This window comes from Columba livia, chromosome 2, assembly GCF_036013475.1.
Source record: "Columba livia isolate bColLiv1 breed racing homer chromosome 2, bColLiv1.pat.W.v2, whole genome shotgun sequence".
In the NCBI taxonomy this organism is placed as follows: domain Eukaryota; kingdom Metazoa; phylum Chordata; class Aves; order Columbiformes; family Columbidae; genus Columba; species Columba livia.
In genome coordinates this window covers 40,483,468-40,510,718 of record NC_088603.1, presented here as the reverse complement: position 1 = coordinate 40,510,718, position 27,251 = coordinate 40,483,468, and the positions used below count along the sequence as shown (strand labels likewise).

Sequence of the window (27,251 nt, the reverse complement as noted above, 5' to 3'; positions counted from 1 at the left end):
ATATGCAGTTCCTTCAAGTAAAACAGACATTGAAATCACCAGTGTGTGTCCTAACTATCTGGTTTCTTGTGTTAGTTATAATCTTTGTGATCTATTTCTTAATAGCACAAAATAACAAAACCTTTATTATGAACATGCCTTTCATTTCCTTGTTGACAAGTGGCATCCATGAGAATGTGTATATGAACAATAACTGTTTTGTGTCAAGATATGGACAAAACTGTTCATTCTTTTCCTATCTTAAACCATTTACTCTCCAGAGTTTAGAAAGGGATTGAGATACTGTGTGAAATCTGGTGTATAAGCTTATTTGATTATAATATAAAGTGCAGAAAGCTACTGCCACACAGCTGTCTCTATTGTAATACAGGCAACCTCATTTAGCCTACGTAATTTTCTCTCGCAGTTTTGTTCAGAGACTGTCCACTTTCTTATTTACATGTGTAAGTTCTTGGCTTTCTATGTATTAATAGATGTGAAAATGTTTTCAGTGAGCTGGTCTTGTTGGAACTACTACATGACTGCATGCTGCCTGTTGAGACATCCTTCTCCAGAAATTAAAATGAGGGAAACTAGGAAATTGTGGTAAATTATAATCATTTTATAATTAAGAACAGGGCTGAAAAAGCAGCTTCTTTTTCTGATGTAGGACCAACTAACTACCCCTTAGAGACACAAAGTTATTAACATGCTAATGGTTTTTTTTTTTTAATTATTCTGACCAAGTTGTAGCTAGCACAAAAATTGCCAGCAGTTAACATTCAAAAGAGATTTTGAATTACTAAGTGGAAAATTGAAGAGAAATTGCTGTTTTACAGTAGAGTGGATCTTTGATTAAATGTTACATGCAATCACTGGTTTTCCCAGAAAGGTATGGAGTGTAACACTTCAGAAGGTATTGTACTAGTGAAGACATTATAACCCTTATGTGGATGTGTTTTATGGGAACATGGCTAATATTGTACTCTCTGGGTCGCTATTCCCACTTTAATATCACTTCAGATTCTCTCAGAAAGAGGAAGAACAATAAATAGTTCACAGAAGGAAGAGCAATGCAACCTAGACCTATGTCTAAAGTGACTGTATTGTTTTCAGTAGAATAAGAAGAAACTTGAGGAATGAAACAACCAACCAAATTCTTGGTTGCAGAACTGCTGTCACATCGATATCTGCAGGATTACACTGCAACATATGACTAAATATGCCTAAAGCTTAGTAATTCTATCTTATTTTTATAGCTTTATTTTGTCACAGATTTTTAATATGATTTCATCTGAATTTGTGATTTGGGGGAAGAACCCTTATTGTTTTTTTGATTGCATGGTAAATTATTAGTGGAAATGTATTCTGAAAAGGCAGAAAAGGGCCCATTTTTCTTTGGATTGTTTTAATCTGTAATGCCAAGGCAGAGGATGAAATGTCTGTCCTTGAAACTTCCTCCTAGAATATTCTGTGTGTTCAATAAGATGCATAAAACATATATTATGATTGCTGTTAAGTGCTGACATTGAAGAACTGATGTTTACTGGGTTATGTTGGATATCTCTAAAAATTTTAATAATATGACTTAAATTTCTTTTGATCCTTTTTGTCAGCCTCTAGTGTGGATTTAATGTATTTTAAATCAAATTACTGCATTCAGAGCAAGCTCTTTAAAGACTTTTATAATGAAATGCTAGAGCAATTGAGTTGTGGTTCAATATGAAAAAAATCTAGCCCAAGTTCACCAAGGTTTGTGAGCCAGGAGGGAATTTAATATGTTCCTCCTCTTTTCTTATGTTTTTGATTTGGAAAGAATTGCTAAATCAAATCAAAGCTCTGAAGATGTGAAACCACAGAAATTAAAGATAACTGTATGCTGAACCCTGTACTCCTGAGTTTCAGTTTCTGAAGAGGGTTGCTGTTCACCATTTCTGGTTTTTTTTCCACTGTTTTGGAGACTCGCAGATATTCAGCAAAATTTGAATACTGAATTCTAGGTGAAGAACCAAATAAACTTTCAGAGAGAGTGAGCTGTTAGAGGAGTGCTCTTCCATCTCAGCCCTTGCCTCTGACTTGTATTTCTGTTAGAAAAAAAAAACAGGGGTTAGGAAGCTGATGTGTCATGTTATTTGCTGCTGATGTCCTTTCATGGCTCTCTCTTCTCACCGCTCCCCAGGAGATTTGTACTTCATGCCTGTGTTGAGACACCTGCATGTCATCCTCTTCTGTTGAGTGGCCGCATTTGAAACAGTGTCTCTAGAAGCAAGTGGAGTTGCTATTTCTGTAGAAGATGATGTTAAGCATAATGGTGGTATTGATTTATGTGAAGTTCAGACAACACACACTGGAAATACTGCATACCAATATAAATAAGATGAAGATAATTAAAATTCTTAGAGTAGGAACAATAATCAACCATTTATAAAAATACCCTTATTTCTACTGAAGGCCTAAAGTAGTTCATATTGAGGGATCTCCTGATTGTGGTGTTATTACTAGGAGGAGGGTTGTTTGCTCTGTTTGTGTGTGGGAGTGTTTGTTGGCCTTTGGAAGATGAAAGTGACAACATTGTGAGCAGAGATTAGTTGTACGATGGAAGTGATTGAGAGGAGGTCAGGGAATGATTCATCAGAGGTCAGGGAATGATGCATCTGCCAACTCATCTGCTCTTAGCTGCCTGCCCTGGGGCAGCCTGGTGCATAGTGGGTAAGGAGTGGAATGTATGGGTACCATAGATCATGAGTCCTTTCTTATGGCCAGTCACCTCTTTGTTCCAGCAGCATTTTTGGTTAGTCCCTGTGTGCATTCATTTTAGTTTTCAAATATGAGGGATACTTTCCTCTTTGTGGGGTTGCCTGAGCCTACAAAATCCTGATCTTAACTCTGGTCTTTGTAAAGGTCACTTGTGGTTTCTACATTTTCTGTGCTTGCACAAGAAGTGTATAGTTGTCCCTCGGTTGGGTTGAGACACATTGTGAGAATTCAGAATAGGGTCAAATATATTAAAAATAGATGGTACAATATTTTCCAGAAGTTAACCAGTGAAACAAAATCCAGGGAAATAGTGTAGAAGAAACAAATAGATGATTTTTTTTCTAATACTGTTTTGTTGCATAATTCCCATGGAAAAATATTTCCTGTCAAGTACCTCTACTCTCTGTTACTCACCTACAACTAAGTAAGTTCTTTGATTATCCTTAAATGTCTGAATTCAAAGATGCATTTACCTGCAGTCTACAAAAGTCTGTTCTATGCTGTTTTGGTAACAGCCCTCAGCTCTTCTGGAGAATGTTACATGTTTAAAGCAATAAACAAATATTAGCTAATTAGTCAACTAAATTAAAGAATATTTTACCAGCAGTGTAGAAGAATGTACTTAGCACACATTACAGTACCAGTAAATGGGTTCCAAATCTGTTTAGCAGATTTAGGAGACACACCACACTGTAGTCTGGTGAATACCTTTAGATAAATGACTTAATCCGAGAATGTAATGTTTTATAGTGACTCAAAATTTTATGCTACAAAATGGCTAAATAAATATAAGTTTCTTTTAAAGTCTATGTGACTACTGAGAAGTATATGTATATTTACCTTATGTATTGAAGTTTTTATCATTAGTCTTTTAATTATCATATAGTGATTACTTTTTAAGAAATTTGAGCAATACTCATATAAATTAGTTTACAACAATCAGCAGAGCGTACTAATTGATTTTTTTTTTTTGGTTTGTTATGTCTTTAGTCTCAGTTTGGGTGCAGTTTTGAAAATCTTATCCCTTAAGAAGAGATGGTACAAAAAGCACAACTATCCTGTCACAGCTTTATTAATGACTTGAAAAATATCACTTCAGCAGCTATAGACATAGCAATTCTTCAGCAGTTTCTTGGGGAAGACCACTGAGTCTGAGGAGTAAATAATCTTTTCAGACAGAAGAGTTTCCTGCTGTGGTGTAAATTTGGTTTCTAAAATATGATATCCAAAATTCAAACATTAAACTTAATCTAAACATATACCTTTTGTGTTTGGGACATTCCTAGGATTTGTTTTTCTTTCTAGATAGAAAGCACTAGATTACAGTGATCATAAATTTACCTGCCATTTATCTGGGATATTTGCGGTATTTTTTCCTAGTGAATTCCTAAGTGGCAGAAAATGGAAGTGTCTTCTAATGTGTTTTACCTTTAAATAGCAAACAAAAGGGAACAAGAGGCTATTAAACATACTGCTGAACTTCCCTTCATGCTAGGCATATTATCATGCTAACAAAAAATACTCTGACATTCAAACAAGAAAAGTTATTTGTCAGTTTTCCATAAAAGCATGATAATCTCTGAAAAATAAAGTCGGGTAGAAAAGGAAGAGGAGCGGGGGGGGGGGGCGGAATGAAAGGAAAGTAAGTATCTATTAGCATTAGAAACTGTGCTAAGTCAGGAGACTAGAAAGCATGAATTCAATTTTTACCTCCTACTGCACTTGGCAATCGCATGATTGACTGAAATGTTTTTGCCCAGATGCAGACAGATATTGTACAAGTTTACAGATACAGTAAAAGGCTTTCAACAAGGTCACTGCTGGCAGCACTGGGGGGTGTTCTGTAAGGTATTTTCCTGAAACTCCAACGGGTAAGGAAGAAAATACAGTCACGCATGTATCTAATTGACCCAACTTCACTGCTGTTTCCAGTGCTAAAATATTATAGTACTTCATAAAGTTATCTGCATATTGGTCTTTTATTCTAATAAGAAATTTCATTTAGAGACATTTCTGCTATATTTGAGAGTTCAGAAAGGTTCTGTCTCTGTAGGCACTCCAACTAATTTTCCTTTTTTAGATGGTGCATATTTCCTTCAGTATACTTTAAGAAAATAATACCTTGTGCAATGGCAGATCTTCAGGCTTCACAATAATGCGATTCTAGACTCTGTTCTTTTTCCACTTCTAAACTACACGTTTCATGCTGGTACAGGATTTAAAAAGTTATAAATTAGTCTTAGTGAGACTGTTAAGGAACTTCTTGTTCTATGTGATGAAGAATTCAGTGTAATGATTCTGCTTGGAGAAAAGGGGGGTTGTATTTCCTAATTTCGAAGCTATTGAGGCTGTTGGATTGATTGGGAGTGTGGTGGGACAGGACTGTTCTGCAGCCTGATGTAGATGGTCAGTTCCAGATGAAGCCATTTGATGTGAGGAACTGGGAGGAAGCATGAAATGTAAGTGCTCCAGGAATAAAGCTATCTTTTGTGGTATTTTCTTGGGGAGCTTATATGAGTGATTAGTTGGGACAAGCAAATCATGGAAATGAGGTAAAAGTAGAGTGAGGGACAAATGTAAAAGTGAACGTGGAAACAACTGTGAGAAACTAATGAGTTTTGCTGTGTTGCATAGCCAAGGACATTACATTTGTTAAAAATGTCAGCTGCATGTTCTCGCCAAATTTAGTGCAGTGTTGCTTATAAAGAACAAATCAAATTGAGTATCTGCAGGGAGACAGCGCATGGGACTGTCAAGAAAATATGAGTTTTGACTTAATGAGTTTCCTAAAAGTCAGGCTTATGGTGCTCTCCTTTCTGTTTGTTCTTTGACATTATCTTGAAGTGCAGTTCTAAGATCTGAATGTTCTCTAATTTATAGAGGTACTGTAGTTAAAATGCACACTAAACCTTACCAAGCTAAGCTCTACGATAGTGAAGTGGATTTCCTCTAGTTGTGTTTCGTTTTATATATATCTACACACAACCTTCCCCCCCTAATTTTTTGGTCTTTGCTTTCACCGATGTACCATTAGTAGAGCGGGTTCTTGTTCCATATGGTGGAAACAGAAATTCCTTGCATGCATGCTCAGAAATATGACTGGTTATGGAGGTGGATAACGTCAAGTGTCTGACTCTGGTGTCCTCTGCTTTTTTGCTTACTCTTGCAAGTCAGTGGAGCCCAAAAGTACAGATCTGAAGAGTGTGAACTCTGCAAAGTCAGTGTGAGAGGAAAGCACAGAGATGAAGTAGCTTGGTTTTGTTATATTGTTCTATGCCAGAATTTATCATGTTTGATTGCACATTTTGTCAAGGTTGCTGTTGTTTTATCTCTATGGTAAGCAAAAGACTCCCGCAGACAGAAATAAAAGGAACTTGATCATCATTTGTCAGTGTTAATCCCTTTGTTAACAAAATGTTCTCTCTGGAGAAGAAAATCCTGTGCTGTGTTCACAGGTGTGACAAAATACTGAGCCACTGTGAACCTTACTCATCTAGGCTGTTGGCTGCTTGCTCTCATGTCATACTCTGCCACTGGGGCACTCGTGTTCCTGGTGGGCTTGTTCTTGTAGAAAATCCACCCAATTCTGATACATCTTTTAATGGTTGAAATGATGACAGCAGGAAGAGTAGTAGTTGATTTGTCTCCTGCCTTAAACCCATAACAGCATTGGACACCTGTTAGTAGGTGATTGTGATACTGGCTGTATTAATTAGCTGTAATATTGAGCACAGTCTTGTATAGAACAAAATTTGAAACATGACTTCATGTTGTTTGGGCCAGCGGGCTCACAGGCCTTTGCACTTCTTTCTCATTCAACTTTCTTTGCACAGACTTAAATTTTAAAGACCATTTTCACCTTTTTTGTGTAAAAATGTTGATTTTGGCCAGGTTCTTTGGGAGAAAATTTCTAGTGGGGTTGATCCCAAATCATTTGATCAAATGACTGTGTTAATACCTCTTTCAAAAGCCTTGTATATATGTATCTGTATATACGTGCACGTATATATTATATATACAGAAGTACATGCAATAAATGAAACTTTCCTGCCCTTCTTGAAATTATTAATCCAACCCAAGGATTGAAGTTAGTTGGCAGGACAGAAAGAAGTGTGCTTTGTAGCAGATGGTGTTTCTAAAAAAGTCCCTGTAGTCTTCCAAGTGAGTGGGACAGTTACCTTAAAGCCATGTGATTAGTTACTTGTATGTTAAAGACCTTTGAATTCTTCAATAGTGAAAAAACACGTCTGTCATAAAATAGTAAAGAAATAAATAATGGTGTGCTAAAGGAGGAAAAACAACCCTTCTTGCTGCTTACTTCTGGGTAGAGAGCTTGCAACTGTAAGGGACAGATTATTATTTTTTTTTTCCCTTCCTTAAATAACTGCAGATCACTGTAAAAATATCTTGATACAGTAAGAAATATCCAGTGTAAAGGATCACTGTCTTGGTTCGTGTGTGAATTCTCCTTGCAATAGAAGCTTCAGAATTTGCTGAAGCAGCAGGAGAGCAGTAATGTGGAATGAGGTTCAGTCAGTCGATGAAGAGCGATAAGTGTAGTGATCAATAATCAAGTGATTTGTGAAAAGCAGTTGATGACAGTGAGTGTGTATTAGTTCCAGATGCGTGTGTACTGTAGGAGCAGGGCAGGCTGAAGTGGATAACACTGCTATTCTGCAAGGTAAGCCGTTCCCATTTGCTCCTGACAGCAAGTGTTGATTACAAATGACGTTATTGGGCTGAATTTAAATAATGCTTGGTTAAAAGAATGATGATTTTGTCTAAACTAGGGAAATGAGAGGTAGGATGGAGGGATGGAGTAGTCTCTTGTGTGCAGTGGCTTAGGGGAAGGTCACTTTTTCAGCTGTTTGGTTTTAGGCTGTGTTTTTGATGGCTTGGCTGATGTGCAGTGTTTACTCTTCATATGCCTCTGTCACAACCAAAATGAAAACGTGTCAAAGATTTCAAATGGATTGCCATCAAAATGAAAGTAAATGAATGCGTATTGAGAGTTTTATATATGTATATCTATATCTATATATTTTTTTTTTTATCTTGATTGCCCATATTTCAACAGCTTGTCTTCTATTAAAGAAGAAATTTTTCAGGGAAGAAACCAACCTGACGGTATCAAGGTTTACAATACAAGTGGTAATTTGACATCATTTGGATTTTTATTACCTTATAGATCTTCACAGGAAACTAAAACCAGCTGATGGGTCAGATATTCATTAAATTAATAGTGAATGTATTGCAGCCTTGTGAGTCATACAGTCAGCAATGAGGTTTTGGCTATTGTAATCTTTGTACTTTTTCCATCATTAAATGTTTCCCTTTTCTGATTAGAAAAGCTTTGCAATCCTGCAAAGCTTTTGTGGTGTAAGAAGTTCTTATTCATGCAGGTAATCCCATTAAAATTCCCTGAGACTGCTAGTGTGAATAGTCTGGTAGTCTGGGTCTAAATTAATAGAGGAGTCTCATTTCTATTCTTCTAGAGTAGAGGTATATCAAACACTGAAAGTGCTTTAAGTGTTCTTTAACCCAAGCTGTAAAAGATACCATAAATTTAAAAAGTGACAGTTTCTATAATGCATAGCAAGAACAGCAGAAATTATGGGGGCTGCTAAGATGCTGAAATCACCAGTGACTGCTGAGATGCTGAAATCACGGTATGAATTTCTAGGTAGAGGAAAATGGGTATCCGATTCTGCTTTTCTTGCACTGTTTTTATGCTGATGTAATGGTACTGCTTTCAGTGGCTGTCCTCCTGACTTTCACCTATACAAGAGTATGTTTATCTCACCATTTTAGGAAAACGGGTTCAGTTAGATTTCTGTTTTTTAGTGGAAGGAGCACCGTGTTCTAAAGTCTGCCAGTAGCTAAGGGTCACTACCCTGTTTCCCTGAAAATAAGACCTACCTCAAAAATAAGTCTTACCGTGATTTTTTCAGGATTTTTGAGGATGCTCGAAATATAAGCCCTACTCTAAAATTAAGTCCCAGTTACAGTTCATTTAAAAAGTCAGTTTGAATAGTGTCCAGGCAGCTATACATGTAAAAAAGCAAGCATCTTTTGGAGCAAAAATTGTATAAGACCCTCTCTTATTTTCAGGGAAACAGGATACTACCATGTATTTAACGCTTTTCTAACTTCTCTGAAGAAGTTCACTTAGATTGCACCTCACTGGACATGTACAAGATTTCAATGTTTTAGATGACGAGGTTAATCATAGAAGTTAATTTTGAGATAAAAAGCCTTGAAATAGTGGGATATTTAATATTTTGAGAAGTCTTCTAACCTTTTGTCATAAAATAATGTTTCAAAATGAGTTAATTCTGGAAATTTCATATATATTTCATTCAGTAGTCTTAAATGACTTCCCATGCTAACAGATATTTTAATCCAAAGTTGAGCTCTTATTCTGAAGACTTTAGTCATGCAAGTCCCAGGGATTTTATAAACTTATGTTTAATAGAGTTTATAAGCTGCTTCATCTGAATCAGCATGGCTGAAGGCTTTAAATTCTACCATGCATGACTTCTCAGAAGTTTTCGACGTTCAGCCTACCCCGACAGGTCGAGAGAGATTGCAGATGGTCAGCGGAGCTGGAAGTATTTTATAGACTCAGCAGCAGTTCTGGTTTTTGCAGATCATGAAGTGCTCAGGCTCGGTAAGAGCAGCAGTTCTGGGTCTGTGCTATAAGTATCTACCGCAAAGTGTGATAGGAGAGGTACTGCTGTGAAGGTCTCCTAGAGAAGGCTGGAAAGCATCAGCTATCCTACTTTCTCTGTGCGTGTGTGTGTGTGTGTGGTGTTATTCCAGTGCTTTCCATGATTCTTTCTCAGAAATATGTCTCTTAGGACAAAAAATTGCTTCGATTCATGTGAGAGTGTTTCAGAAGTAAGCACCAATGCTTTTTACTTATTAGCAACCCATGCTGTATGAAGCCTAATAAAAAAAAAAAAAAAATGGTGGTGAAATCCTGAAGGACAACTTTGCACAGAAAATATGTATAAATATATCTATTTCTGCAAAACTGGAAAACCTTACATATTTTAGAAACCTATTTGGTATTTTAGCAACAGTAAGACTCTGCCATTGATTAATTTGTCCAGTAAGCTCCTGGGCCTCTTTAGTGATTTTCTAGATTTTGGAAGATATTGCTGTAATATCTTACAAAATCAGCAATTTCAAACAAGGGCTGATTTTTACATGGAAGGTGAAGTAGTAGTCCCTGTGCTGAAGGGGAAGGTATTGGCTGGAAGTCTTCAGCTTGTCCATGTTTTCCTGTATTTCCGTATTTTTATTATTGAGCTGCATATGTTCACATTGTAAATAGTTAACATATTTAAGAGCTTTTTGATCAATAAAAACTTACAGAAATAATTTCAAACACTCTCCTTTTACTTACCCTAAAAGCTAGTTTAGTGTAACTTGTAAACAAATTCTCCCCCATGCCTCTATCCTCATTTTCCATACATGATTCAACACAGGAATGAATTAGGCTCTTGGGAAAGTAGTGCAGTATCTCATTGCTCAGTAAACCCTCTTAGGTCTTGATATGTTTTCCTGGATGCACACTAGGATGTACACCCAACCAATGGGATTGTAGCTATGGCACCTTGAAAATAACATTTGCATTCACTAATAGTGGGTCACCTAAATTTATCCCAAATAAAATATAAATCATCCCAGTTTCTCTTTTCAATAGTTTTGGGACATTTTTTTGATGCATAAGCATCTCTATAAATGCATTACATCTGGATACTGTGACAAAAAGTTTGTTAGAAATATGACACAGACAGTAGGCTTTATGTTAAAATAATTCCCTAGCTGCATAAGTGAAACCCCGTGTTGGCCTTCAGTGGCTGTAATGAGTCTTTAGCTACTGTTGTAACACACTGTGTCATCCCGGGGAAACACAAAAAAATCCAGATCTCTCAGTTTGTCTTTCAGGTTTTTTACTGATTCATGTCAAGGATAGTCTGGTTTGCTAGACATTAATTTCTAAATCCCTCATATTGATTAAGAGATTGAGGTAAACATTTTGTTCATATGAAAGAAAATTGGATCAGCCTCATATAGAGTAAGAAAGACATAGGCTGTCAAGACATGACAGCGAATATGCTTTTTAAGTTGCATGCAATATGTTTATACTTCTCAACTAAAACTGCACAGTCTACCCCAAATAAACAAATACTGTAAACTAGCAGAAATTATGTTACTGTTGCCATGACTGCTGTAAATGCATCCTCTTTGTTAAGGAGAATGCAATCCAGAGGTGCAAGAATGAGATAAATGACAGTAACTTTCATATGAACTTGCAAAAGCATCTGTTAACCTTTCCAAACACAATAGACTTTCATCTTGATGTGTTTGCATTGCTTGAAAAATTATCTGCTCTCCATTAAATTCAACATTGAATGGCCCAGTGGGTGTAATGAAGAAATAAGATAATAATAAAAAAATCCTTACACTTGTAAATGCTGCCAGAGCTACCTGAATATTTTATAATGCGCAGATAATCTGAAAAAACAATTACTTTTGTAGAAGTAGAAATGATAAGATTCAAATATAAGCCCTTATTCCTCAAGCTTTTTAAAACACTGGTGTTTATACAAGTGCATTGAAAGGGAGACAAAACATTTTGTTTAAACTGGAAATCCATTCCACAGAGTACGTGATTGAAGTGCTAAAATTGCTCTTATACTCTTCTGTGCTTCTTTTCGCTTAAAGGCCTTTTGTTTTAAAAAAAGTATCCACATAGAAACACCCTAAAGGAAAAGTATAACTAAAAGAGGGGGGAGGTTGACTTCAAACTTTTGGCTTTTTTTCATATGTGGTAAAACATTCCTGTTTCCTAGGGCTTGGGAGGGTTTGAGAATTCAAGTCACAGAACTCTGGCAATCTTGAGAAATTATCTTGCTAACGACAAGAAAAAATAATTTCTGAAATTGCTTATGTATATGTAAAAAAAGTACCAAACGAACTCCTGGCGTGTCTCCTAAATTGAAAACAAAAAATATAATTTCTGAATTTTAGTAATCACTTGTTGTGGCCTTTAGTTTTCTTTTCCCTATCGTGGCTATGTTTATTGTCAGTTTATTTTATTCAGTGTCTGATGGCTGCATTTTATATGCATAACAAAGATCGTAAAGGATGAGCTCTCTGTCTCAAAATTATTGTTCTTTATCCTGCAGTGGTTTTTTGTGACTTGACTTTTGAGTCTTTTTCTGTTTCATTTTATAGATGTCTTTTCATCAGCATATTTCCAAAATATTTAACCACAACAGGGGAAAAAAAAAAATAGTGACAGGTTCTCTCTTTAGAAACACAAGTCAACAACAACAAAAAAAACGTTATTGGAAACTTAAGGATGTTACAAATATTACCTACTTGGATACAGTGGTAGCTAGTGGTTGTCTTGGAGTGTTAAGAACGAAATATACTTGTCTGCAAAAATTAGTTGCTTGTTATGCCCAAAAAACTGCTCATGCTCTTGCATTCTGCTGAGGTATAAAGATTTGACTGGGTATCTAGGTATTAGGAAAACTAAACATCTCTAAGGTGGAATATGGCACTTACAGGGTGTCAGGATGACAGGCTGTAGGCTGATTTCACATCAGGAAGTTGATCCACATGAAAGAGGTGATTTTTATTTAGGAAATCGAAAGTAATTCTAGTATCTACAAAATTTCAGTAGTTCTGTAGAACAAGATCAGTTGTTGTCTTTTTCTTTTGTACATCCTTTTGTTCTTTACACTTGTCTCTGGACCTTGCTAAACAGTCTGATTTAAACCTTTTAAATTTAATTTTAAATTTTAATATAAACCTTTTGGACCTTTAAAACCTGTACGGACTTCCTACCTTCTCAAAAATAGTGCTAAACCCGAGGTTTTGGTCTAGCAGAGGCAATAGAATGCTTTTGTCCCTTCTTTTTTGAGCCCAGCCAACTCAGAGTGATGTTGATAGGGCTTTCAAGGCTGTGAGTCAAATTCCCAAATGTGGAAATCGGGAATATGGAAAGACAATACACCTCAGGGTTTGCGTTAGCAACAAATTTTCTTGGTAGGCTGAGCCTTCCCAGGTTTTCTGGCTCTGCTTTGTGCCATTTTATCCATTGCCTTCTGTAATGGTTCTGTACTGTGAGGTACCACTGATGGAGAGGGAGGTGAGGCAATGTAATGCAACAGCTTGCTGTACCTGCGTGGGAAGAACATCCCTCAGGGCCTGGGCACCAGACACGTAGCTGGACTTATGTCTTTATTTGGCCCCATTTTAGGTAGAAATCTTTGCCTTCACGAGGAATGTCTCTGAAAACCAATTGAATAAATAGCAGTTGAAGGAGTTTTCATGGCTTGGCTCTGGCTGTAAGTCACCACAGTAGTGTTTCTCAGATTTTAGAAGCTGATGTTTGCAAATTAATTACTTGGCCTTTAAATAGTTCCAAACCACCCAAAGTGCTCCATTATGTTAGCACAGGCTTGAGAAATAGCTATGTATTACTAGCTAATTGAATAACATATGGTGTTGATTAGTGCTTAGCTCTTTTTATAGAACTCAATTAAAAAAATGACTGCAGTATATTTTGAGACTATGAGATGTCTGTTGGTTGCTTCTGGCATGAGGGAACTGCTGAACCAAGTAATCATGAACTTTTTCTGTTTAGTTCATCTATAAGTTCCTTTAGGAACACATGGTACACGTGGCCATGACGGGAGATAATCTGGAGTCTGTTCGTTTGCTGCAGTATGAAATGCAGCCTTTCCTGAAAGATTTAAGTGCTCTCCCGGCAAAACGAAACAAAAGCTGAGGCTTTTATTTTCTGTGCTATGGCTCAAGGTATACGAATAAATGATGACCTTATTTGAGAGAGATAAAGATCTATTCTTACATGGTTCAGTTTGTAAAGATGCATTTCTTGGGAGGAGTCCCAAGATATATTAAGTTATATTAAGTCCCAAGATATATTAAGTTATAAAGCCCTCCAACCCCAAATAACCTCAGTCTCCTTCCACCTCATCATTCTCCCCTCCCCCAGGCAATAAACATATGGGGACAACCTCCCTTTATTTAACTTGATGCAGTTTTTGCTCAAGAGATTATTTTCCTCTTAAACTTTTCAAAAAGCACCTGAGATAATGATGATTATGATTTTCTTATTCACGTGGGTCACTCCAGTGGTATAACAGCTAGCAGCAGCGATCAGATAGGGAGGAGCTGGAAGGGTATAGCAAAACAATAAACAGGAAAATAAAATGTTCCTGTCCCTGACCTATCTTTTTTTTCTTCTTTTTTTTTTTTTTTTTTTTTTCTCCTAAGCTATAAGGGTTTTTTGAAGAGAAATTTGGTAACTGTGCACTGTATGAGACAGACAGCAACAAGACATACTGACTTCTGTCTGCAATTTTGTCACTAACTAGTAATTTAGCTCTTGAGCGTATGACCTGACAAATTCTTCCTTGATTTTTAGAAGCGAGTGATGATAATTCTTGCAGTCCTAAAACTCTTAGTAGAGAAGCTTACCAACAGCATAAAATTACTTAATGCATGTATTCTGCATATTTTCACATCGGCTTTTATTGCATTATATACTGTTTTGCATTTAATTTTCATCTGAAAGACAGCAAAATCTGAAGGACCCTCAACAAAGGGAGGTCCTGAAAAATCAATTATTTTAATAAAGCTTTTCCAATCCCAGTTGGCTCTCATTCCACAGTAGCTCTTCAACTGAAATGATGTTCATTCATTCATCCAGAGAAAACGGATGAGCGTATCCTGAAGGTTTCTCGTGTTATTTCAGAGATGCAGTGATTTCACCATGAGTTCCCTTTCACCATTTTCCCGTTGTTCATCCATCTTATTGTATGTTTGTAACAGCCACAGCAGAAATGTGTCATTGACCATTCATGACCTAAGTTGCTCTGGGTTCAAACCCAGGAACAGGTGCAACCCTGATCAAAACTGGAAGGCTGCAGTGTCAGGATCCCATCATTCAGTGATAATGGGGGTACAAGAAGGAAAAGCTATTTTATTTTTGTGTTCTTGATCTTTCCCTCAGGCTGCCCTGCCCCCTCCATGTGTAAAAGAGATGGCAATATGCTTGTTCTAAGCTTCTTCCAGGAAAAATTTCTAGAGCTAATGTTGTTTTAAAGCAAGGTCAATCTAGAGGTTGCAAAGGCAAGTTAGCTGTCACTGTCTTCTTGGTAAAGGGATCACGGGTAACTGATCCAGCAGGGATGCAGTAGTACCATAACAGGTAAACAGGAAGACTACAGCCTACAGATATCCATTTTCAGGGAGGGTCCTGTCACATATGTTGGCTCACAGTGTGGAAGAGTTTCTTAAAAGGCTGACACAAAGGCCATTCTGCTACCATGACTGTCATCAACCAGTAACATCCTGTCACCTGAAACATATAGCACCTAATTTGTGATGTTCAAAAGGATTGGAAGATTCCAGTTATTACCAGAGGGCTTTTTGTGTAATGTGCTGACAACATTCCCCCAAGATGTGAAAACTGGCAAGGTGATAATTAGAGATAGGATCTTGATAAGTGATTTTTTTTTTTTTAAATGATTTTTAATTTTTTAAAAATATTTTTCTAGCAACAGGTCCTTTGAAAGCAGCTGCTATGTGTTGATATCTGTTACCTGTTGATACTGGATTTATTTTTATCTGTTAAAGTTCAGCCCTTTTAGTTTTTGAAGAGGCCATTATGGCAGGCAGAGTGAGACTCATGCTATCTAACTTGACATTTACAGCATAGGCTTCTGCAAAGGAAGGAGAATGCATGTTTCCAAGAACAAAACATCCGAGTTTATAATTTTAGCGTACTTTATAGGAAAGTGACTCTTTCCACTGGCCCTGTTTATGAGATGGATAGTGGCTACAGAGTCCAGGGCTGACTAACAGACAGAAGCATCTGCATCTTTGACTGGCATCTGAGTGCCTTTGCCATTTTCATAGTTTTGGTATGAAATATTATAAATCTCTTGATAATGTAATTAGTGGACATTTGTCCTTCGTGCTCAATCTGTATTTTCTGTCCTTCAACTATTACAGGCAGTGTATTAGTCATACTGACCTGTTGGGAGGTGGCTTCTTCCAAAGAGAGATTATTTAGGATATACTGTGTCATTCATCAGTGACAAATGGTCTGTGTTGAGCACGGCTGACTTACCTGCACAGTGGTCTCTTACTCTGGGATTTGTATACTCTACTGGTTTCTTAAATGAACCAAATGTATTTGACTATTATGTACACTGGGATAGTTCCACACTGACAAGACGGTCTGGCTAAAAAAAAGTTTAGTTGTAATACAAATGAGCAACATTTCCATATCCTTGAACAGAACACATGCTTTTATCTTGTGTTTAAGAAGGCAAGGGTTGTTTCATGGGAAGGATGTAATTTCTAATCCCTTACATTCAAGCACATTTCAGAAGAGAAATCCCCAGACAGCAGCTGTATTAGCTAAGCCAGCAAACACCCCAAATTGTAGTTGTGCTGGTGTTCCACATGGGACAGTTTTCTACTACACAAAGCTATAGTGTCATGCAAAGTTCATTTTACTGGTAAGCATCATTGAGCCAAAATTGAGTTCAGAGCTCCAAGGAAAATAAATGTAAGCATTTATCCACAGTGCTATTTAAATTGGCTTGAAATTTTGAGTTCTTGGTTACCTTGCACATTCATTTTTAGTTCACTGCAGTCTTACTTAGGGCTCCTAAAGGTTGAGAAGTTAGCTTTCTTTTAGGAGGGGAAAAAACAGTTATCTGCAAAAGTGATGACAGTTTATATAATATGCAACCAGTGCAGTCAAGATGAACTCTAATGTCAGGAAAGGAGGGTTTTCATCTAATTCCTATCCATTTCCACATAGGATTGGCAGGTCAAACCACTAAAACATTGATAACAATTAAAAATTGCTTTTAGAATTAAGTTTATAATGTTTTCTTGTAATCATATTCAATGTAACTTCCCAATAGAATAAATTAAGCATTCTTTTCCTTGCCCTCACCAAACAAAATTGCTGCCTAAACATTTCATTCCAGAAAATAGATGTATGTAATGATGCTGGCATGAACTGAAAGCCTGTGTGCTGCTTTGCAAGAATTACTCTGCATCTGCATTAGTTGAAACACTGGTGGATATTTTACAAGATTTCACAAACTTGATTTTTTTCTTTTCTTTTCTTTTCTTTTAAATGACTAGCTGGAGTGGTATGCTCAGTTGGATATCTCCCCCTTCTTTATCTTTTGCTATCTTTATCCTTGTCCTTTAAGGCTTATGTATGTTTTAATACTAAACCACTTCTGTTTTTCCAAAATTTTTTGTCTTCATGTTTGGATTTTTTTTTAATAACCATTTATGTCCAAACTACATACTGACTACTGGTATGTAATGCTGGCTAACAGCATCAGTTCAAGCGGTTTGCACAGGTGTGTAATATTTTGCCTTAGTCCTTTAGTAGTAGTGTCATTGCATATGCAGCAATTACTGTATATTGGTAAAGGAAGTGGTGGCAGCCTGTAGTTTAATATGTATTTCTGAAACTTCTGTTTTCCTAATGTTCGCTTCATCTGCAATTATAAATGATCACCTTCTTTCTCCAGATTTGAGACATGGCACTACTCAAAAAAGTATTGGCAGCTCTAATGCCATCTCAGCTTTCTAATGAAAGTACAAATCAAATGGTAGATATAATTTCCCTTATTATTTTCCTGTGCCTTTATCTAGTGTGCATTTTATAATTCCTCTTTCTGGAATGAGATTAGAATGCAATACAGAAGTATTCTATATGTGAAAAATAAGACACTCATAGATTAGGCTGTGTTGGTTGGAATATTAGAAGGTTGTTATAACATGCTAAAACAGTTTATTAGGCTGCTCGTTTATCTGTGTAAATGTTTCAGAAAGAGCTGGACATGTATACACATAGTGTACAATTTTGGTTTAATTTACTAGATTATATTTGCTTACAAGGTTTTACATCTTGGTTAGAAGATGTTTTATTAATCTCATACCTATATGACTAGCACTATAGATCCAGAGATATATTGGAGTTGTAATTTTAAATTCATACTGCTCTCTAGTGGGGAATGCTTTCAATGCAAAAGATTATATATACTAATGTACAGCATGTATATAAACTGGGAATTCTGAAAAGTTACTGTCACCTAGAGTAATTCAGTAAAACTAGTGCTATCATGTTAGCTTTTTTTAATCCTTGTAATACTTTGGTTAAAGCCTGAATTCCTTAATTTAAAAATATTTTAAATGGATGAATATAGTTCTCTTTGGAGTGAATGGTATCTCCAGCAAACTCCAGAAGACTAAGAGGTTGATAGATTGTTGTTGCTTCCTCTCTCTCCGTTTAGGAGAAATACGCTACACATCTGCTGTAGAAAAACTCAGGTTTTCTCCCAAGGTTCTGCAGCCTCGTAATGCTTAATGAGGCAGTTGTAATTTGTCTATAGAAGTTCCTATCATCACTGTTGGTTTAGTACATTTGATTTTTAATAAATAACCACTCTTATGCTGCTTCTTTTTTTCTTTAATTTTGCTTTGGAATCAATTGTTTAGCCTGCTTTCTCGTCTTTTGCATTAAACAGCTAAAATCCTAGATAACAGAGTGGACGATACGCGAAAGCTGAAATAATAACACTGATTGAACTGGTTGAGTGAGGTTTTAGTCTACTGCAAATGCAAAGCTCCTCTCAGAACTGGGTCTGTACTTTCTTAAATAAAATAGGGTTTAGTTAGCATAAAAGAACACAATACTAATTACTAAGTCTGAAAACTGAGATGGGCACTTTTGAATATTGATAGTTTTTAGATTTGCATCTTTAGATAAATTTATCTTTATGATTTGATTGGAAAGCAGTAAATGTGTTTAAATCCTTGGGAGGACTGGCAGAACATTTAGCTGATGAAATCTGTAAGATTTGAGGCTCTCTCAAGAATGTTTTGCGGTATTTTGATGTAATTAGACCCAAATCTGAAGGCTTGTTTAGACTTATTTTTAGATGCTGAACCTTGTCTGTATCTGGGATAAAAGACATCTGTAGCCCATTTTCTTGTGTTGCTGCAATCATCTTTTTTTGTCTCTAGGTTGACTGGTTTGTTAGTTAGAGACTAAGTAGGATCATAGTATTTAAGGTTGTCGTGATTTTGTCACTTAAAGTACAGATTAGGTTCTTTGGCTAGACCTTTGTTTATTCAGTAAGTCTGGGAGAACAAGCAGTGTAAAGATTTATGTGTTATATAAATGTCTCATCAAGATGCTAAGTTGGTATTAGATTTTGTACTTCTTAAGTAGTAAGTTAGGATTGCGGTGCACAAAGCATTTCTTCACCTGTGGCATTTCTGCTCGACTTTAATCACAGAAGGTCATGTTTACATTGGTTTAACTTGAAGCTCTGCAGATGGGATTGCCTTATTTCTGTAGTTGTTACACTTTGCTATTAGAGAATCTAAGTTAACTATTCTTGAATCATAGTCCTGGGAGGTTAAGATAAGAAACTAATAGAACATGTTTATTGTTTGTCTTTGAACTAGTCTGAACGAGACAAGTTATGAAATGGTTAGAAATAGACTTGAAAGCATTCACAGGAAGCTAAGAGGAGATGACTAAGAGTTGCTAAATACCTGATTAATGAACTCAAAACTGAGGTCTATGCATTTAAGCTTACCTGAATAAAATATTAGGAGGGTTATTTTTTCTTCTATTAAATGTTACACTTCAAAATATGTAAGTGTGGGAAACAGAGACTAATTCTCCTTCCCCCCCCTTTTTTTTTTTTTTTCTTTCCCCAACTTGAGAAATACATCTTGCATTTCTAAGTGCTAAAACATCTTGGAATTTGTGGGGATTAGCCAAGGGTGGTATTTGTTGGAGTGCATGTAATGGAACTTAACAATAGGTTGTTGTTCACATAGACTTTAATTGACCTGTTTATTGTATATTTTTTATTAAAAAAATAAAAATGTGATATTTATGAATTTAATCCTAGAGAGGATTGTAAAACATTTCTGCTGTAATAACTACCTGTATTTCTGTGGTGTATTGAATTTGGCTGGCTGTCACAGCCCCACCCAGCCACTCTCTCACTTCCTTTCAGCATCAGGATGGGAGGGGGAAATAAGATGGAAAAACTTGTGGGTTGAGGTAAAGACAAGGAGAGCACTTACTAGTTACTGTCATGGGCAAAATAGATTCAGCTCGAGGAAAATTAATTTCATTTATTGCCAATTAAAATAGAGTAGGATGGTAAGAAGCAAAGACAAAACACTGAAACACTTTGCCCCTCTGCCCACCACTGTGTCCCCCCACCCCTTCCCTTCCTTCTTCTTGGGCTTAACTTCAGTCCTGACTCTTCTGTGCTACTCTCCCATCCCCAAATGTTGCAGGGGGATGGGGTTTGGGGATTATGGTCAGTCCATATCACTTCATCTCTGCTTCACCTTTCTCATCACGCTGTTCCCCTACTCTGTCACGGGGTCCCTCCCATGGGATATAGTCCTTCACAAACTGCTCCACTGGGCTTCCTTCCCATGGGCTGTGATTCTTGAAAGAGTGCGCCAGCATGAGCCCTTTCCATGGGCTTTTCCTTTAGGAAAGGACTATTCCAGCACAGATCCCTCACAGGGTCACAGGTCTTTCCAGAAAACCAGCACCTGCACAGGCTCGTCTCCATGGAACACAGCCTTGGCCAGGGGTGCTGCTCCTGCATAGGCTCTCCATGGGCGGCAGCTTTCTTCGAGGCATGTCCACCTGCTCTCGTGTGGGGTCCTCCCCAGGCTGAAGGTGGATATTTCTTCCACAGGCTGCAGGGAGTCAACCTGTGTCACTGTAGTTGTCACCGTGGTCTGCAGGGGAAACTCTGCTCCAGTGCCTGAAGCATCTCCTGCCCCTTCTCTTCAACTGTCTACAAGGTTGTTGCTCACATTTTTTTTCAGCTGCTGGGCAATGTGTTTACTCTTTCTTAAATATCACAGAGGTACCATACCTGTGGCTGATGTGCTCAGCTTTGAGCACTGGTGAGTCCATTTTGGAGCCACCTGGAACTGGCTGTCCCAAGAATGGGACAAGCGCTTGGCCTTGTCTTAGAGAGGCTGCCCTGCAGCCCCCACTGCCAACATCTGGGCCCCTGTGCCTGATACAGTTTTCCACTGATGGTGACAGTTGTCAGGAGCTTCATCTAGCCCTTGCTGAGATTTCTAACTTAGCATTTGTAAGGTTGCTTTTCATAGGATAATTCTTAAATAAACTAAGGGTTAAGATAAAAATAAAAAACAAAAACAAAAAAAACCCTGTGATGGGTTGGTTCTAGTGATAGATTAAGTAGTACCCCATAAGATTTAAAGACTTTCTCCTGAGTGGCTGTGAGGTTACTCATGTTACACAGCAAAACTGAAAACCATGAACAGAAAGCAAAATGTGAGTGGAAATGTAGCACTAAAATATGAACATGCAAAGAACCTGCCTTTTGTTGGTTTCATGTGTAGGAATCTTGTGTATATTATTTTTTATTACTCATCAATTTTCCCTCCTGTGTTGTTGTTTTGTTTTCTTTTTCTCCCTAGAAAATATGAAGAAGCCCTGGAGCCCTGATTTACCAGTTGATAACCAGTCATACAATTCAGATTTCACGTCTGTCCCAGACAGGGAAGGTGAGAAAGAATTAGCACTCGATGGCACTGAAGAAAAGAAGGAAAGAGAAAAGAAACATACCAATTTCACTTTGTGTAATGTTTGTAACATTCAACTGAACTCTGCTGCTCAGGCACAAATCCACTACAATGGCAAATCTCACCAGAAGAGGTTAAAACAGCTCAGCAATGGAAATCTTAAAAGTGATAATGGTAAGCATTAAAATATATATATCTTTTGCTAAGTTTTGAGCTGAGAATTGCAGCAATGTGCAGTAATGTCATTATATATGAGTCTAAGCATTTTTTTTTATTCTGTGAACAAATCCTGTGAAATTAAGGCAAAGGTTCTTGTTGACTGCAGTGCTTGGGGTCGTCCCTAGCATGAGTATCTGGCAAATAGCTAAAGGTATACTGTTTGTTGTTACAAGTGATTCTATTTCTTGTCTACCTGATGATGTTGTTTCAGATTCTTTCTCATTCCATTTGCATTTTGATGGTTTTCAATATAATCAGTAATATTCCATATTTTACGGTCTACTAGAAAGGCTATACTTGTTAGAGGTATGTTTGCTTTTAAGGAATGTAAGGCATTTGCAAAATAAATTGAAACAAATACGTTACACAGAACAAATACGTTCCCAAACTCATTTCACTTTAGTTCCCTTCTTCAGGATTCAACCCATAGCTAGCATAAGTCTGTTTAAAGATCATGACTGAAGTCAAACAGAGATGGAACAGAGGTTATTTTGATTTTAATTGATTTCATTGACAGCTTTGGGAAAAGCATTTTTTAGTAGGTGGTATGTTTTCCTGTTGTAAGAGTGAATTGTATGCCTATCTACAGCGTTGTGCTGTATTATTGTATCTGATTCTATGTGCTGTGTCACAGGAATGGTAATCTTAATACGATACGCTTAGGACTTTCAGGCTTGCTTTCTTCAGACCAGGCATATTGCTTAATATTTTGTGCCATGCGTTGCTTCCTGCTGCATCTGCAGAAGGATATACTGAAAACTAATCCCTAGATAGGACCTTAGAGGTATTTTTAGTAATCTGTGCTTTGTCTTGGCTTTAAGAGTTGGGCTATGTTGCTGAAGTGTTTTAGATGCGAGTACTTTGCTATGTATGTGGTGTTGCTCCTTAAAACAAAACAAAACAAACCCCATAACACTGAACAACACAAATAATTTTGTATTTAAGCAGCACTGTTCAGACTTAGAAAGAATACCACTACCGTTAGTAAGAGCTGTGAAGATGTGTAAAGATAGATTGGTTTCCTAATTGATTAAAAGTGCAATATGGTTATCCACGAATGCATTCCTTTTGTAACCAAATAAACATAGCCTAATGTTATTGCTACCTTCAGTCAAGGTAAAATTGTGTTATTGTCAGTATTAACACAACAATTTTGCTAACAATAGAAAGTGGTTTTGGCAGTTCATTCTTCTGCTTTAATCCATGATAAGAAAAGAACTAGTAATTAAGCAAAGGACCAATCATGCTTCAGCGTTTATATTCTAGAGAGGATCGATATAGTAGTATAACGGCATGTTTCCTGTTTTCTCCTTAAAATTACCACTATGTCGTGTGTACCTGCATCTATTTGTAGTCAGAAGATAGCTGATTGACTATCTAGTGCTTTGTTTAAAAGTGCAGTTATTTTGGGAAACTTTTTAAATCTGGCAGATCTTTTGAGTGTCTTCAAAAGTAGCACTCCACTGAGATAATAGCATAGCGAAGAGCATAAGGAAGTGATTTTTTCCATGTCACCAAAATTTGAGATTTCCTTTTTTTAGCTGAACATTATGAATGAAATAGAGATTGATATCAAATATTTCTTGCTAGAAGTTAGAACCGAATTAGAACTGAATGTTTGAGTAACCACCCTCCCCGCACTTCAAACACAGTCCCTGGTCGAGATCCCTCTTAAAAGTCAAGTAGAAGGTGACAGACCTTCTACAATAATATGTTTTGTCAAAACTAGTATTAAATCTGAAATATGGGCAATGTTTTTTGGATGAATGATTGTTTTGTTGATGAGACTCCAGCAAGTTCAAGTGATATATGACTATAACTGAAAAAAAATATGGCTTGACCCTTTCAGTTTGTCAAATGCACACAAATGACTCTTTCTGAAGGTCACTGGTATAACTGTAAAACATGCAAAGTACTGTTTATTCAATGTATGTCAGTAGGTTACTTTACTTATGAGAATGGTATTCCTTGTGTAGAAGTCTGATTGTCACAGAAGACAGCTTTTAATGCTCTGTGTCCAGGTTAATGATCTAATCATTCTTGAGACTAAATTCTTCTGTAAATTAAAACTAAGCAAAGGCTCTGCTGTATGAGATTGTCTTCTAAGGCTTCGTCATTGGTAGTTACTCTGCCTCAAGTTGAATGAGTGAAGTGCTTGCACTATGCACAAGTAAACCCCATTACAGCGATTCATGGACTGTACTGTGGGTTGTATTAACATAAACCTTTGCAAAGTTGTGTGTTCACTTGGAACTAACATACGTGGAAAAATTGGGAAATATATGGGAACTGTGACTTGTTTGGTTTCACCTCTGAATTATTCACGAAGTAGGATAGATTTGTGTGTTTTATATCACAGGGATAATAGAAGTGGAGGATTGATTTTATAATATGTGAAGCAACAGTCCGTCTTATTCCCAAATAATTTACAATGGACTGCTGACCAGAGGTAGGGTTCAGCTGTATTACCCTTTGACTATGTAATTAAAGCTGTCACCCTATAGTCATCATCTTCAAACTGTGTGAAGTAGCTTTTATCTGCTGGACATAAATAACAGAGCATGTTACTATACTTGAATATCTCTGCATAATTTCATAAGGTAAGTTGCTTAAAGTGCGGAGCCTATTAACCTCTGCAAATACATAATACATAATGTGCATTGTGGGGTTAAAAGCAGCATTTATTTTCTGCTGTATTGGTATCTGTACTGAATTTGAACAACCCACCAGATTTTTTCTAAAAAGTTTTGCTAGTTGCTTATCTGTCAGCTTGGCAGCTTTACAATATGATACACACTTGTCACCTTCCTGGGGCAGAGCAGCCTCAGAACAGCAGACTGTGCAGAGTCACAAAAATGATGTGAACCCATCGCTTCTTGTGTCATTACTCGGTACAGTGGTTTGTGATGACTTAAAAGGACATGTTGAGACATCAGCATTTCTGTTACTGAACTGTATGTACTTGGGAGTAACACAATTTTCCATGTTCCTTCCTCCTAATAATTGCTTTTTATGTCACTTAAAAAGGCTCATACTTTCCTCATTACACCCTATAATATATTCTTCTTGCTGGTGATTTATTTACCTTTCTGCCCTCCTACATGCAGAAACAAGGTGCCAAACAAGTCAGTGGAGATTTTGAGTAAGTTTTCGAATTAAAAAAAGGGCAAAATGTGTTTCCTATCTGGTCTGCCAACATTTCACCACTTCTCATAAAACCAGCCTGGATGCTGTGGGAAGAAGTGATGCCTTGTGGGAAATAGTTTATTCTGACCAGCAGGAGGAAAACTCATGTTTCTACTGACAGAATGGAAAAATAACTGTGGATGCAAATGTGTAGCAATATCAGTGAAAAATCTGGTATTACTAAGATTTTTATGTAAACCAGAATTTCCCCTGTGCTTGGTTTTGTGTAAATTGCTGAATCATCATGAATGAATGTGGCATATTTAGGACAAAAAATGAAACTGCTTTCCTCTACAATATTTTCTACAATATATTAGACAACAATAATGAAAGAGAGTGAGAAATGCTCTAAAATTCATAAAACTACTTTCACTTTAAAAATTGATTTCTGAAACATTGTTCTTTTGAAACATGAGAGCCAGTGAGGCGTTTGGCAGTAGTTTCTTTATCTAGCTCTCTGAATTCATAACCCAGACAAAAGACCATCCAGTTTAGTGAGTTTTATTTACTTTCTTTTAAACTAAACATGCCTACAGCTTCTTTTCAGTGAAATTTCATCTTAGTTAAATTTTATTATACTGTGTACAAGGACAGTGAGTGCATAGAACAAGGGGAAGAGATCAGAATTAAATTTGCAAAAAACAAATTTCTTAATTAATCACTAAATATTACTTAAGGATGAATAACAATTAAATTGTTATAATTATACTGAAATATACATTGAAATATGAGGAAAATCTGTTTCACGCATTTTATTTGTTCTTTTCAAGATAAAGCATGAAGTTGCACCATGACAGCTATTTTGCTGTTTTGTGGTTGCAAACTTTTTAATGTCATGTTGTGCTGCAGAGCCTCATGGCCAGTTAACAGTAAATCCAGTATGAGTTATCCTCTGGTTTTAAGCCTCTAGTTTGTGGGTCATAGGTGCCAGTATTTTGTGAAGAAGCACAGCAGGTTCCGTCTGGGTATTCTGTAATACCTCTCAAATGTTAAAGCTGGAGATCTCAGGACAAGTAGGACTGGCTGAGGGCAGTGTGGTGTCACTTCCACTGCTCCCAGATGTAAATCTTTCTTCTTATTCCAAAGCACTTGTCTGTTTTCATCATGTTCCTATTCCAGTTAGCAAACTATTAAGTTTCTGCCTTCAAGAGCACTTTTACATGCAAGATAGGCTTTTAAAACACTAGTATTTGCGGAATTTATTTTTTATTATATTCAGAAATGCAATAGCCACCATATATGACATCATAGTTCATCACAAAGTTTTATCACAAGGTAACTTGTGTGTCATTGAATGAGTTAAGAAAGAGCCAGTTCACACCAACCACATGCATGATGTTCATATTTCCCCTGATAAACACAGTAGAATCCACTTGGCTTTGTGAGTATGCAAAAAATGATGGATGGTAACTGTGGACAAACTCTTTACATGCATGCATTGCAAACTTCCTATAGTTAAATGAATGTTACCTGTTACAAATAAATACAAAGGGACATGACTGAATTTTAATAGAGACCAATCAGGTAAACTCTAACCTTGTAACAAGTTGTGAGGAATCTGGGGAGAAAGCTTAATGGGTGCACCTGGAATAACTTCAATAATGCCATGCAGCCACAAAGGTAACATACATTTTAACAGTCCCCAAAAACATTCTTTTAGATTTGAGGAGGAGAAATTCATAGTAGTTAAACAATTTTTAATGTAACGTGTCTGGTATTTGGTCCACTAAATAGCATGACAGAATGAAAAAAAAAATGAGCCTAGTAAACTGTGTTTATTAATAATGATTAATTCTTCAGAAGCTGGAGGATATCTAGAAATTGTTGTTCACAAAGCGCACTTACAGATGTTTGTCCTTTCTTGAACTATGGTTTCAGTCTCAACTGGTAAATTCCTTTATTTTCTGCCATCTTAGGTGACAGCTGAATAATGCCTATTTTGGCAGTTTATTATGAATCAAACTGTTTAACGTATGTGAAGAGTCTCCACCATCAGGAACATCTGCCCAGGGTCTAAACAAGCCTCTCTAACTGTAGACTGAAAAAATTACAAACAAATTTGGTTTGTTCCAGTTTTCTGCCTGAATATAAGACTGCATGCATTCTCTTGTAATATCCTTAGCTGTAGAGAGTGCTCTCCTTTTGGGTACCATCTCCAAAGCAAGATGTTTAGCAAGTTGTTAGCATCCATAGGACATGGATGTTTGTGCATGAGAAAACAGCTGAAACAAATTCAGAAGTGGATTTGCTGCCTTCTAGCAAAGCTGGATCAGGTTTTTGGTTGCTGTGCTGGGGCAGTAGGGGCTGAGATACTTTAAAGGTGTCTTCAACAGCACACAGTCTTCTCTTACATGCAGGTTAGAGGGTGAAAATCTTCAACCCTTGTCCCTATTTGCTACACTTAATCCTCTTCC

The 27,251-nt window shown here is 36.8% G+C and overlaps 1 protein-coding gene across 3 annotated transcripts in view; it reads left to right on the top strand.

The window, feature by feature from the left end:
- Positions 1–27,251, top strand: part of ZNF385D (zinc finger protein 385D) — a 428,245-nt gene that overhangs the window by 60,740 nt on the left and 340,254 nt on the right. For all 3 annotated transcript variants that reach the window (XM_065051544.1, XM_065051545.1, XM_065051543.1), the window contains exon 2: positions 21,328–21,606. In XM_065051544.1, the coding sequence (XP_064907616.1) occupies positions 21,328–21,606 (279 nt within the window). The remainder of the gene's footprint in view (positions 1–21,327; positions 21,607–27,251) is intronic.